Genomic DNA, 15272 nt, shown 5'->3' with positions numbered 1-15272 from the left:
CCACAACGAAGTTATTGGGCCTCGAAATTGGCCTGAATTGCTTAGAGAAAAGGATGGTACGGCCGTGCCTTTTTTTGCTCGACTTGCGGGGGCACTGCCGTGCCCCCAGATACTATAGAGTCACGTTTAAAATAAAAAACAAAATAATATCTATTAGTTTTAACCCACGTTTTTACTGTCGAAAAACTAACATCCATCAATAAGCCGAAATTGTTAGTTCACACCAAATTACATAGGGCCATAACCGTATCGCATCGTCTAGAGGAAGTTTGGTAATTAAAACAAACTGGACAAGAGTGAGTTGCGCACACAATTATTTAGGGAGTTACCACCACATTATATAATATTTTAAATATAAGAATAAATGTGAAACGGTGTTTAGTTTTAGTTAAGGACACACCTTAAAAATAATTCGAAAATCGTTTAGTTTGCTAGATTGATATTGTGATCAACATTCATCTAGTCATTTCAGTAATCACTAAAATATGATTCGGGAAGAGCACAACAGTAAAATATATTTTTTTTGACGCCCCATATTTTGTAACGATTTCCTAGAATATTCCCAAAAATAAACGTTAGTTTTCACGTGTAAAATTTTCCTTGCCAATTTGTACTTACTTCATCCTCGTCCTATTTAAGAGCGCTGTTTTTGTCCGCGGAGTTTGTGTCCTTCTGTTACTTCGTTTACTGAAATTTCGTTCTTTTTTTTTACTATAAATTTAGAATACATGTACATGCGTATTTAGCTCACCTTCTTTGATTTGTCAACATACTCATTTCTAACCAGTTCTGAAAACCAGATCAAACTAGATTGAACCGCCGGCGACTTGTAAGAATTCTCTCATTTCCTGGCGCCAAATATCATACTAAATATAAAGCCGGTTTATGAACTTCAAATTCTAAGTTAAGTTAAAATGTTTAAAGTTCAAATTCGAATGTCACATGTTTCTAAATCTATTCCAGATTGAGTTTTCGTGGTATTAAAAGCATAGGAATTTAAACCTTAAGAAAACAATGAGTTGATTGTCTGCGTGCTAAGGATTTCCTTAAATGTCGATAGTACAGTTAAAGACAGTTGTGGAGTTAATATTTGAGAGCATAAATAGCTCTTAATTATACAGATAAAAGAATACAGTGTATATAATTTTATTTAGCAGAGAGTGAAAATACATTTGCTCCATTTCAATTGAAATTAAAACTACCTACTACAATTAAAATTAATTGGAAAGGATAGCTATAAATTGTATAAGTGAAATGAATTTTAAAGGAAGTCAAAATGCTTAAATTATTACCTGCCGGGCATAAGGCAGTTAATAATTGAAGCATTTTGAGTGTTAAACTTATATATACCAAAAATTTCCTCTTAAAAATTAATAGGTGATAACTACATGTAATTTTTTTAATTACTCGAGTTTCTTGAATCTGCTAGACTTTTAGCTCTGTCTAACCCGTAGAGAACCAAAACGTGACGCTGCTAATGTATTATTATACTTCCAGTCATATTATAAAGAGAAAAGATTTTTGTTTTTTTTTTTCGAATAAACTCTAAAACTACTCGAGGGATCTTGATGTTGTTTTTTTTACTATGTACATTATGTACTTTTATATATTATGAGAAAAAAAAATGTAAGAAACAAAATAATGTTAAGCCCTTCTGGCATGATAGGGACCAACACTGTTCAAATGAGTTTCTTTCGGCATTTCTTCTCAGCAGTGGTCGTTTCGAAATGCCAGTACTTTGTAGCTTGTGAGAAATGACTATTTAATATAAAAAGTACGTGAAATAGTGCCTGTGGAGGTCTAATCTCTGAATAAATGGTTTGAATTTGAACACAGAAATAGACGCAACGTTCAGGAGTGACATAGGATTTTTAATGTTTTATTCTTTCGAAGGGTCGGTAGGCTGATAGTTATTGATAAAGTTTCAAGCAATTTTTTTCATCAACTGTACTGAGTGAGTCACTCTGAAACTTTAAGCCCACGAGGGGGTATGTTAAAAATAACCATCGGACCAACACCCATCTTAACAAGTAGTCACGATCCGTCTGTCTGTCTGTATACAGTGAAGTGTAGTGAACGAAATAGTTAATAAAAATAAGGTTTAAATATTTTTATAGGTAAGTCTTCATTGACGAATATTTCAATTCTGCAATCATTTAAAAACAATTAATGTTTTTTTACCGAATTTTATTTAATGGATTTTATAACTAAACTAGAAGTCCGTCTCGGCTTTGTTCGGGTAAAATCGAAATAAATTATACACCAAAACCGTCCTTTATCTATTAAAAAACCCGATCCAAAATCCGTTGCGTAGTTTTGACCTGATGGTGCCAGGAACGACTCCAGACGTGGCATCTCCTCAACGGTTTACTTGGTTCGACTTGGTTTTAATACATCAAACGGAATAAGATCTATGACAATAATAAAAGCTTATTTTATGATTGTTGCCGAATAATTTCTTAAGAAAATAATTACAATTAACTTAAATTAACCTTCAAAATAAACTAAATTAAACAATATTCAAATTGTACAGCCCATCAAAGACTTTATTTGTCAATTTATTTCTGTATTTTAAAAAAGAATTCTGTCGAAAATATTAACAACCCTTCTCATTGTTACAGATAATCACGTGCCGGAAGGACGTGCAAGAACAAATCAAGCGGGAGCTGATAAATCATTTATATTATAACCTAAAAATAGATATGAAGCTCGAACAACGGGACTTAAAAATAGACGGAATGGTCGAAGCGAGGTGAACTTCCTAAAATGTGAATGCATTTTAAATACATCCGGATGTCCACAGACTAAAAATAGTTATAGAAGTGTCATAATGAATTTAAGAAGACTCAAAGTTACGAGTAGGGGTGTTTCGCCACTGTTTCTCTTGTTGCGGACTCGATGTGTGTTCACGTGTTTTTTTCTAGTGATGTGTCAAGTTTTCTGTGTGTGTGGTTATCGAGAACAGAAGTTTGCTATGGAGCCGCAGGATCAGGTATGTGTATTTTTTTTTATCTGTATGGAAAATATGTTTATAGGATTTAATAGTTCCGTAGCCGAATTTCAAATCTCGGATTTCTTTCAAGGTCAATAATTATGTTATATTGGTAAAACATAGTGAACGTCTCTTAATTTGTCTGAGAGTGAAAAATTTAAAAAAACATGTCCTATGAAAACTGTAATCAAAAATTGATATTTTCAACGAGATACCAAAGTTTAGTAGCTTTGTCTTTCATACATACACAATGGAAAACAAAGTGAATATTTTTTGTTTAAAACCTATGATTGCAACTACAGAACCCTTCTAGGCGACCTGCACTTGGCCTTTTCATTTATTTTGACCGGTATAACCTTAAGTGGCATCTTAGAAGATATAGAGAGTGTAAGCGGTGGTGAAGCTAAAAGCAAAAACTTGTTGTTAGGGTTCCGTAGCCAAATGGCAAAAACCATAGGCTACTTATTACCATAGGCTACTTATTACCATAGGCTACTTATTACCACAGGCGAAGTTCTTCACGCTTCATATCAAAAAGGAGATAGAATTGGCTACTTGACTGGGAAAAATATAATACATAAAGGTTTTAAAATAACCAAACATACATGGCGACTGAGATATATTGGATTTGGTGAAAATAATTTTATTTTTTTCTAATACAACAAATTAGAGTATCAAATTAAAGTGATAACACAAAGATAGTTAAGTCGGCTTTTATGTTTTAAAATTTTTTGCTAGCTTGTTATTAAAATTTATGAGAAAAAAGTATCTAATTTCAAAAGTTGGAAAGTAGCCATTTCTATTTATTGATTTGGTTATTTATTTTCCCCCGTAAAAGCTAATTCACTAATGCTAATTCTCACTTGTCTTCCAAAATTGAAATATATATTATAAAGAAGGATTTACATTCAACTACAGAGTTAATCCGAGCGTTAATGGACTAGCTAACAGAAAAAAAGATACTGGCAACTTCGCAGTTCAGTTCGCTACTCAACTTTATGAAAAGTATTTTTTTTCTTTTAAAAATGGAAATAGTCTGAAATGTGACTGGTTTTAAATGAAGTTTTTCTTTTAATCAGAAACGAGTTTTTACCTTTATAAGTCTTCAAACTTATTACTGAAAAGCTTGAAAAAAACAATTATATTTTGAAACGAGATGTACTTTCTTAGAAAACAATAATGGTAGTAAAAGGGGTAGTTACAGCAGTAGTTAAACGAGATCCATGCTTCCATTATTAATATTAGTATAAATGTAAATGAAACTGTGTTTGTTTGTTCTTCTAGTACGTCAAAGTGAAGCAATGAATTGATTTTTATTTGTGTGGAGGTCCCATAAAGTCCCCCCATAATAATAGCCCACATTCAGTTTTATTATACGTATAAACTAGCTGATGTCCGCGACTTCGTTCGCGTGGCCGAACAGTTTTTGGTAAGCAGTCAATATTATTCATGGCTCTCCATCAGGAGTTCCAAATGTTTGTTCAAAATAACGTATGCCCTATATATTGCCCAGGTTTAATAGCTATATAACAAAAAAAAATCATTCAAATCCGTCCAGTACTTTAGGAGATAAGCGTGATCATACATACATACAAAAGCAGAATTTTTTTTGCTTTCTATTATTATTTTTATTTATTTTTGTCCCTTTGTCCATTTCAGTCAAAAATACTAAATGTACAGACAACATATTTTTACTGTTTTATTATATGTATAGAATATGGCATTACACCGAGCGCTCACAAAAATAATAGTTTAAACAATAAACTTCACAAGTCCGTAAAATCGTTCATCTGTATTACAAGTTGAAAACTATAGCGGTTCCCAAGCTTCTATTTCTAAGTTGGCAACACTGTGATTGTTATCTCATAAGTAATTTTCGAAGTAATTTGAGTTGCCCAATTTCGTGTTCCGATGACACACTGCTTTTGTGTGCTAACTTAGTAGTTTTGTTACTTTACACTTACTCGCATACCTTCGGTTTTGATGAGGTATACGCATCTCAGCGCACCAATTAAAGTTACAGCATTTCGTATATCAGCTATTTTAAAGGCAACACTTTTTGAATTCATCTCTCCAATCGCAACTGACTGCGAAAATATTTACTGCGATTCCAATTAGTGCCGTTTGAATAAGGTTTTTTGAATTGACGTTTTCACGTGTGTTTTCATAGATTTACCGCCATGTACCTTGATGATATCTCAACGTAAAATATGGCCGTAGAAGTGAAGATTGCATTCCTGGAGTTTGAGTTTGCAACTCACGAACATGTAGTTGTAGGCATTTATAATTATAATTTCATCAATAAACAGAAAACAAAGTCGCTTCCTGCTGTGTTTCTATCTCTATGTTATGCTAGATCTTTAAAACTACGCAACGGATTTCGATGCGGGTTTTTTTAATATATAGATTATGATTAATGGTATGCTTTAGGTGTGTAATTTATTATTGTTTAATATGGCCGCTAGTTATCAATCAATAAATTAATTTTGGGCTCCAAGTTACAAATATCTTCAATTTTGAAAATTATAATGAGATGAAAACATTCTGGAATCGAGCCGGAATTGAACCCACGCCCGTTTATCCGGTTTAGTGCTCCTAACCACTGAGCTAGCGAGACCATGCCAGTTCGGCTGAATTACTTAATCTCTTTCTGTTTTTAACCCCTGACGTAAAAAGAGGGGTGTAATAAGTTTAACCGGTAATTGTGTCTGTCTGTCTGTGTACGTGGCACCATAGGTCATCAACGTCCGAACCGATAACGAAATGAATGTTGAAGTTCGGGGTTTTTTTAATTTGTCTAACAAATAAAATTGTACGGTCATTATTTTCATTAGAGAGTAGGTCTCTTTAATTTTTTAATACATTAGTAGTATAATGCTAGTCCTTTGTACTAGGAATTTGTTGGTACAATGTTAATTCGAAATACCAGCGAGTTTCCTCGAAGCTAACGGAACAATATCTCGAAATCCTAGAGCGTCTGGTTTCTCAGGTCTTTGAGCTGATTATAACTGAATGAGTATTTTGAAGTGAGCTCTTACTTTGAGACGCTAGTTGTATCTGGCTTTGAGGAATACTGTTTAATTTAGAATTTGACGTGGACAGGTGACTGTGAAGGTATAATTTCTGAATAAATTCTTGGTCTTTGAGAATCAGTCTTTCAAATTGTTGGGTTGATCAACCATGCTTTATCATCCTATTCTACCTACTAATATTATAAATACGAAAGTTTGTGTGTATCTTTGTTAGGTGCTCATTCACGCAAAATACCCCCCATAATTATTTTTCATTCACAACAACCTGAAACTTAGATACAATTTGTGTCTTAGATACAACCAACTGAAAATAGCGGCTTCTAGGATTCTGTATCTCAAAAGAAAAGTATCTCAATCAAAGTTGTAAAATATCTCAATCAGTTCCAAGCCGAAATAAATATATTTTGGCTTTGGTTCCATTTTTTGTCATTCGATTAAGAAATCCTAAAAAAAATATCGTTACAAAATATAAGATTTAAAAACATTATTTTTGTATAATTGCTCGCTTCTCCGGTTTCTTTCCCATCTGTAACGCTTTGGAGCCCAGGATCTGTTGTTTACCTACATGATTTTTAGTAACTAGAATATTTTAGACAACATATAAGATTTCTTAAAATCGTAAATTGCTAATTAGAGTATTTTTTCCGCAGACTGCAGTAGTGGGCTCAAGGGTAACATTACCCTGCCGAGTTGAGAATAAAGCTGGCCAGTTACAATGGACTAAGGACGACTTTGGGTTAGGGTTACACCGTGATTTGAGCGGATATGACCGGTACAAGATGATCGGGAGCGACGAAGAAGGTAAGTTATATTCGTTTGAGGTAAACAATATTCGTTTGAGCTAAGACGAGCTTATATTACACTATTTTTTGATACCTTTTCTCAAAGTATTTCACAAATTGAGCACTCGAAGCGTAAATGAAAATATTTAATTGTAAATGTCTATTTCTCAAGTTACTTTCAACCATATTACTCAAGGATTATGCCATAAATAATATCAAAAACAGGCTTAGGTAGGAGGAGTAATGCCACTTCTGATAAGTCAATCTTAAAATAAATTAATGTCATCACACATGACACACGCAGTGCGCTTGCCTCTGAACCGAGAGGTCCTGGGTTCGATCCCCGGTCGGGTCATGATGGAAAATGATCTTTTTTTGCCCGGGTCTTGGATGTTTATCTATTACATGTATTTGTTATAAATAGTATATATGCGATAGTAACTCAATGATTATATATAAAATATAGTATCGTTGAGTTAGTATCCCATAACACAAGTCTCGAACTTAATTTGGGGCTAGCTCAATCTGTGTAATTTGTCCCAATATATTTATTTTATTTATTTCCATAATCATCGACAGTAGAGCTTTTCTGAACTCATTTCTACTTTCAACTTAGTTATTTGTTGTTCCAAGAACGTGTTCACTTTCCCGGAGGCATTTCCGGTTTAAGGGAAATTTTTAGGGAACGCGAATCTAGGAATGTTCCCCAATCCTTTTCCTGGGATCGAAACATTGCCAGTTTTGAGGTAACTTTACCCGGAATAGATGGGGAAAGTTCCACAATAATGACTATACAAGAACGTCATATCACTCCCCCTCAATTAGTCTGGGAAAATAAATTCAGAAAAGTTGTGTGGCAACAGTACAACCAGAAGTCGTAAATTTAAATATATAGTTAAAGCGCCAGTCTAGGTTCTTTGACGTTAACTTTTTGTCACTGGCGCGCAGGTCAAAGTTAACGTTAAAGTTGACTGGTGCAACTCACCCTTAGTATATTTATGGTTTATACCATGTATAGTTAGAAAATTTTAACGTGAATTTGTAATTTACGGTTCAAGAGCCGAGTTGTGATCCCGAAGGGCCTCTCCCAAGATATTCTTATCACTATATTCAAAGTTAATTACATTGGCCGAGCCCCGGGTAATCTAATTAATTTCGCCATTATCTTCAGACGTGTCTTTTTTTTCGCTTTGAATTAATGCCACTTGAACTACTTCGTTTTATTGCTGTGTTTTTGTTTTTTTTTTAGTATTTTCTGGTAAATGTTCAGTGACGCCTTGTAAGTTATGGAGCAAGAAAAAGATAATAATCGAAAGTTAGAGTCATCAGTACATCAACCTAACCAAATTCATTGCAAACGACGCCTCTTAGCCTTCTTTATAATAATTAATAATTGATATATTTTAATAACAATTTTGGTATTCAATAGGAAAGAATCAGTCAATCTTAATAGAAAAGACTTAGCACAAAATTAACTGTATTCTCCTATGTTAGTTCTTTTTGAAGTAAAACTTACAACATTTAGTGCGACTTCAAAAAAATACTTGTTGGCAAATCCTGCACACTCCTTTTCACTCACACCTCACGAAAAATCGTCTAGTAGGTTGCGATTTTTCTCGCAATCGCGAAGTTCCTTCACTAAATAGGTGTGTAAACAAATATATTTATTACATAACGTATTTGTTGCAGGCGACTACTCCCTGGATATCAGAGACGTGACCTTGGATGATGACGCCAAATACCAGTGCCAAGTCAGCTCTGGATCCAAAGGTATAGTGTTAATTTACACTCCAAGTGATCTTTGTAATAGTGTCGAGTTGCAATGATTGTGGGTAAGTGGTTGAGCTGTTGACTATAGGATACATCGAAATTCATTTGTACCTACGAAATGTACAGTGAACGGTATATTACGTATATTTTGCACATGATTATGATAATCGTTATAATCAATATATTATCACGGTCTATCTCTCTTCATAGTCGTATTTCCTGATAGCTGAGGGTCGTGGTTATTACATGGAACGAAACACCCACAACAACTTTCTTGGAACTTGAATTATTTTTTCCATACAACTCAAACTAGGACTAAAAATCGAGACGCAAGCCGACAATGTTGTCCATTTTTGGACAACATTGTCGGCTTCGTGGATAATGCCGCCTTCAATAAAGCACAATGGACAGAAGTGAGTGGCCGCATACTTTGGACGCAGGTACACAGAGGACTGTCCGGGAAGTTCCATCTGCACAGCAATTCGGCGCACCTTCCTTGCGAAGTTCGGCACCTATTTATTTGAGTCCAGTATTTTCGCGGAAGATCAAAACCAGGAACTGGCAGGTTGACACTATTAATGGAGTTTGTTTGCTGATGCCTTCTCCATTTCATACACACGTTAACAATTAACCGGTGTGCAGGTTTCCTCGTGATATTTTCCTTCATCGAAGTGAGTAAGTCACTAGACATGAGAGTGGTATACAAACTCGAGTATGGCACGAGTAGGATTCGAACCTGGGATCTTTCGATACACAGGCAGACTTTTTAACCATTACACCACCACCGCTTCAATAACGTTCGTAATAAAATCACAAAATTATCGTACGGTCGTTTTTAAATCAATCCCAAATTTAGATTAAGTATATTCGGTTTCGTTCCAGAAGGCTCTTGTTCAACAAATACGTTTAATTTAATTTGTGTAATAATTTACTCATATCTAAAATTGCTAGTTGCATTGATTTTGAACCAGTATGTGTTTCAATTATGTTTTTTCGTCGATAAACTAACACGCTTTCAAAAAATATCGGTTTCGTTCGGATCGGTTATTACACTGTCTAAAAATAAATGAGCCTCAATACTGGTTTGCTTTTTAAACCAGCTCATAACATACTCACTGTTCAATAGATAAATAGAATACAACAATTTCCGAATTAGTTACGTTTAAAAAGAGGTCCGAATAAACACATTTATCATCAATACAATGTTTTATAATAATACTTACAATCATTCGTACAGTGCATACATTGCAAGTTAAATGCTTGAGAAAAATATAAATTTTAGATTTTTCATACTAACTCGACAATGGGAGAGCAATTTTTGAACACTGAGGTTGATACTGGGTAACTTGATGTGCTGTAGACTGTACAGGAAGTACTAAAATTTAGTTGTTAAGGAAACTTTCGTAAGAAAGATGTTGTTGCAAAGTTTAAAGACGTCTTTTCCGTAGAATGTGATACTTTTAAGACCATAATGTGACTTGTAGTGATTTCAATATTACACAGCACTAAATGACAATGTCAACATTACTTATTTAAACTATAATTTTATTATTGAAATTAAAATAAAAACTAAACCATGGCATAATTACGTTAAGTTTATTTGTTAGACAAAATAAACCTCCTAAATAACCTAACCTCCTCAAAAACCTAAATGAATGAATATTCAAAAGAGGTTTTTTGAATATTGATTAATTTCACCACAACTTTTGAATGGCTGAACCGATTTTGATTAAACATATCTAAGAACCACTAAATTAGCTATCAAATAAAAATATACCGTGTCTAAATTGGTTGAACTGTAGAGCTACGGTGTCACGTAAACAGACACATTTACCGGTCAAATTTTAACACTCCTTTTTTTTTCCGTCAGGGGTATTAATTAATATGAAAAATTATATACTTCATTATGACTTTGAACCAAAAATATTAAATAGACAACATTTTAATCAAATGTACCTAAATAAATTAAACCAAAATACAAATAAATAAACATATTAGGACAAATCACACAGATTCAGCTAGCCCCAAAGTAAGTTCGAGACTTGTGTTATGGGATACTAACTCAATGATACTGTATTTTATAACAAATACATATATAGATAAATATCCAAGACCCGGGCCAATCAGAAAGAGATCATTTTCCATCATGACCCGACCGGGGATCGAACCCGGGACCTCTCGGTTCAGTGGCAAGCACTTTACCACTGCGCCACCGAGGTCGTCAAATGTATCGTAGGTAGGTGTAAATTTTGTGACACCATGTACAAAATATTGTTTCTCTCGCCTCAATACTACTCGCAGATCGTTACACGGGTTTTTGCGAAATTCTGTTTGTTTATTAAATTAGAAATCTTTTTCCATTTCTGCCTTCGGACTTATACAATTTTTCATATCTCTTTGTACATTTTCCCCATTTCATTATTCAATTGAAATTTTTGTTCGGCATATTAATTTGTTTTTAATTTTGTCTTCACCCCTTTTTTCATTTCATCTTTTGTGCCTTTGTAATTTCGAAAGATCTAATTTGAGATTGTAAACAAAAAAAAAAAAAAGCTTTTCGTGTTACATTAAAGGGAAATTTATTGCTTTTTTAATTTTGTGTGTTCAATTCTTTATTACTTTATTATAATATATTTTGACACCGTCAAGGGTTTCTCGGATAGAATTTTCTTTTAATTATAAACATTTAATACAAAAACGTATGTATCAAATAATATCTAAGTACTTGAACACACGTATTAAGAAAAAATATGTTGCCATATTAAGAAGATTTCAAATTCCTATAGTTTGGTACAAGTTTACTATTTTTAACATTTAATTTGTATTTAATATGCTCGAAAAATTATTGTTTTTAATTTTATTATGAAACAATTGATTTATTATTTTTATTTTTAGTAATGAAAAGTACCAATATCACAATGTTTCTCATGGAAATATATCTTTATCGTTACATATTACAAAACAGTGTACTTCCGGAGGAAGGTTTAGGTGTGCAATTTCTTATGGTTTTACTAGAGCGAAACCGGGACGGGCCGCTAGTTTCAAGTATAAAATGAAGATCACTTATCATTAAGATCTTATATATCTGATCTAATTGCTCCAAATTAATTTGGAATCATCATTATTAAGTATTTATGCGAATTCTTAATAAGCCGTCGCAGAAATTTCAAGTATCTTGATCCTTTTCAACCCAAGTGGGGGCCATTCAGATGCAAACGAAAAGGTTCATGAAATTAATTTACATAGTCCTTTGTGAAGACGTTACTGTCTCCCCGTAACCTTTTGATAAATCAGTTTGGCTTTGAGCTGCGTCGTTTCTAGAATATTCTTATCTGTTTGCTAAGCTCCTGTGGCTAGTGAAGCGAACAGAACTCGAGCTGTCGAGTGTATATCGATGTTTTATGCTATCAAGTTATATATACCTACATTTTATTCGCAAAAACTATATTCGACGACCTCGGTGGCGCAGTGATAAGATTCTTGCCACTGAACCGAGAGGTCCCGGGTTCGATCCCCGGTCGGGTCATGATGGAAAATGATCTTTTTCTGATTGGCCCGGGTCTTGGATGTTTATCTATATATGTATTTATTATAAAATATAGTATCGTTGAGTAAGTATCCCATAACACAAGTCTCGAACTTACTTTGGGGCTAGCTCAATCTGTGTGATTTGTCCTAATATATTCTATTTATTTATTTATTTAATATAATAATTACAGTTATTTTGGATTTTTGAATTGGTGTAATAAGTAGATGACTGTATTTTATTTTGATGACTATTCGGAGGAGGCCCATAATATTAGAAGCATCAGTGAAAACATTACTGTGATAATGACAATGCTTTCAAAGATAGAAACAAACAAAACTCTGAACTGTTCAAACCGTGTCTCAAGTATAGTTGTGTAGATGACTCGGACTGCAAAACTTATCAGAGCTCGAGTTTCGAAAGCATCGATAACTCATTCCCATTACTACGGTGCCCTTTTCAGCCTTTGTTTTAGGATTAACATTTAATGTTATATTTCTTAAGTAATCGACATTATCTCCACTTCTTTGATCGTTACACTCAAGCCATTAAGCAAATTTGATACCGTTTCGAGATATAATTTACTTAACAGCTCAATTGTGAGAATTTTACTTGATGACTGAAGATTTAAGTTGAATCCTAAAACTTAAGGTAATATTTAAATGATAACACAAACTGGATTAATTCTAGGAATGTATATTAATAATCGTTTGATTAAAACTTTATTATTATAATTTAATTTAATCATATTTCGCAGTTAATTTATTCGTCTAGAATCTAGCCGATTATAAAAAGTTGCTAAAATATATCGATGCAATGTAGAGGTACTATTTATTATACGTATAGGGTATTAGGTATGCAATATATAATATCTTATAGTTCCTAAAAATATTACGTAGTTAGAGCAGGAGCTGATAATTACAAACTAACCGCCCGTTCCGGCTTCTCTTGGATAAATCCTTATTCTTTAGTAAATTGTAGCACCTAAACCTCCACCAGGAATCATATTTGTGAACACTATATAGAAATCAGTCAGGTCATTTTTGAGTTAATCGCGACACAGCCAGGCAGGCGCGACAGGGCGAATTCATTTTATAATATGTAAGGAAATCTTACATTGAAATACACAAATGAACAAAGAATTTGTGAAATAAAAAGGCAATAAAATAAAGAAACTAAATTAGAAAGCAATGATTTCCTTGGAACGAATCGAGAGACTCGTCTGTCATTTTATTTTAAACCTACATTTCAAAATGTGCAGAATTATTGTCCACGCCCGCGCCAATGTAATAACAGTTTTTACGAATACCAATGGAAAAAGAGAAATAAGCACTGACGAAAAAGCGAGAGAGTATTAAATTTTTTATGCTCTTCTAAAAGTGCAAACTCATGGAAAAAACTAACAATTGTCATGACGAACTTTTTGCTCGAAACAATAGATAGTTACAAAATTGTATCGCCAGTTGAGACAGTAGGTATTTAAGTTGGGGCTCAAGTTGTATGAAAACTTCGTGCTGAACCGACTTTGCCTTTATTCGTTTAAACTAAGTTGCGGGGAAATTCGGGAACGAAGTTTCATTACTTGACAAATATGATACTGTTTCGGAACTAATTTCAAAAGACAAAGACGCATATTTATCGTTGAATTAAATTTTAAATGTGACTTTTTAAAAGAAGAATAGTGAAGGAAAAGTGCTGCTCCATCACGCAAATAATTGACGTTGGTAGGAAGTCAACGGAACTGAAGTGGGATTAGGTCAGAAGAGTGACTACTTGAGTCCCGACTGATGGGAAAAGATCGCAAGGCAAGCCGAAGATGCGATGGTCCGAAGAACTGTCGGCCTTCGATAAGGAATGGCAACAGTAGAAGTGGTTGGAAGGAGGCTTTTGCCCAGCAGTGGGTCTCAGGTCCCACTGCTGGGCAAAAGCCACATAAAAAAAAGCGAATGAAGCTCAAACGAGTAATTTCTTAAAGGCCGTGTCAATTCCCGCATGGTTTAGAAGGGTTCGAGATCATCGATGATTATCATTATTCAAAGTCATACTGTACTGAACATAGTAATCAATTTAATTATCCTATTTTATTAATAAGTAAAGTACTGATACAATTTTAATTTTATAAATGTTTAACGAAAAAAAATCTTTATTTAAATGGATTTGTTATAATGCATGTCACACATGGTTTTTAACTTATTTTTGAAAATATTGAGCTGAAATCAGATTTCAGAGTGGGTGAATTTCAGGAGCGTTTGAACGCGGCGTGTAGGTTTCATTAGTGTCCGACATTTTTTTTGAATAAAGAATTTTGGTGTTATGGGATATGACTTGTGTTATGGGATCTCAACGGTACTATATTTTTATAACAAAAATACATATTATATAGATAAACATCCAAGACCCGGGCCAATCAGAGAAAGATCATTTTCCATCCTGACCCGACTAGGGATCGAAACCGGGACCTCTCGGTTCAGAGGCAAGAACTTTACCACTGTGCCACCGAGGTTGTCGGTTTGGAGTCAAAACCTGGAAGGAAATAAAAAAATAGTCATGTTTGAGACCATTCTATAGAGTCTATTCTGAGTTGGCGTGTGGAATTGAATAGAATCACTTCGCAATTGTTTAGCAAAAATGACTTTCCTATGTAGCGTTGATGTAAGGCAAGTGGCGAAAAAAATCACGGGAAAACTTTTTTAGAAATTAGAGGGGCTTGGTGACATCACAGCCCCAAATGAATCCGCGTACACGAGAAAATGAGTCAGAGGAGTTAAATATATTGATTATTTTTGTTTGACCTCGATTTGTGAATAAATAAATGGTCATGGCCATTTTCTGTCAATATAAGTTTTTTTTCATATGTACAGTTATGTATGTCAAGCTTATTCATAGCAAATTCGACGCAATTACCGCGGCATAAAGATCTATGTAGGGTAACTTGATGTGCGCTCGGCTTTATATTGCACTAAAGTATTTGTTGCAATTTAAATCTATACTATTATTATAAAGACGTAAGTGTTCGTGACTTTGTATGTCTCTCTAAATAATAATAAATCTGAGAAACTACCGAACCGATTTCAAAAATTATTTCACCATTAGAAAAGTACATTATTCAAGATTTATATAGGCTATATTTTATCTCAAAATTCCCACGGGAGCGAAGCCCCGGGAAACAT

The 15272-nt window shown here is 33.8% G+C and overlaps 1 protein-coding gene across 3 annotated transcripts in view; it reads left to right on the top strand.

The window, feature by feature from the left end:
• LOC128681145 (irregular chiasm C-roughest protein-like) overlaps positions 1–15272 on the top strand; it is a 92618-nt gene that overhangs the window by 40282 nt on the left and 37064 nt on the right. For 2 of the 3 annotated variants that reach the window (XM_053764794.1, XM_053764792.1), the window contains exons 2-4: positions 2622–2992; positions 6675–6825; positions 8496–8576. In XM_053764794.1, the coding sequence (XP_053620769.1) occupies positions 2831–2992; positions 6675–6825; positions 8496–8576 (394 nt within the window). In that variant the 5' untranslated portion in view covers positions 2622–2830. Of the gene's footprint in view, positions 1–2049; positions 2118–2621; positions 2993–6674; positions 6826–8495; positions 8577–15272 lie in introns of those variants that run through there. The other variant, XM_053764793.1, reaches the window with a different exon arrangement.

The sequence above is a fragment of the Plodia interpunctella genome, chromosome 26 (assembly GCF_027563975.2).
Source record: "Plodia interpunctella isolate USDA-ARS_2022_Savannah chromosome 26, ilPloInte3.2, whole genome shotgun sequence".
Taxonomy (NCBI): Eukaryota; Metazoa; Arthropoda; class Insecta; order Lepidoptera; family Pyralidae; genus Plodia; species Plodia interpunctella.
The sequence above is the reverse complement of the archived record's forward strand: the minus strand, read 5'-3'. Positions and strand labels throughout refer to the sequence as shown.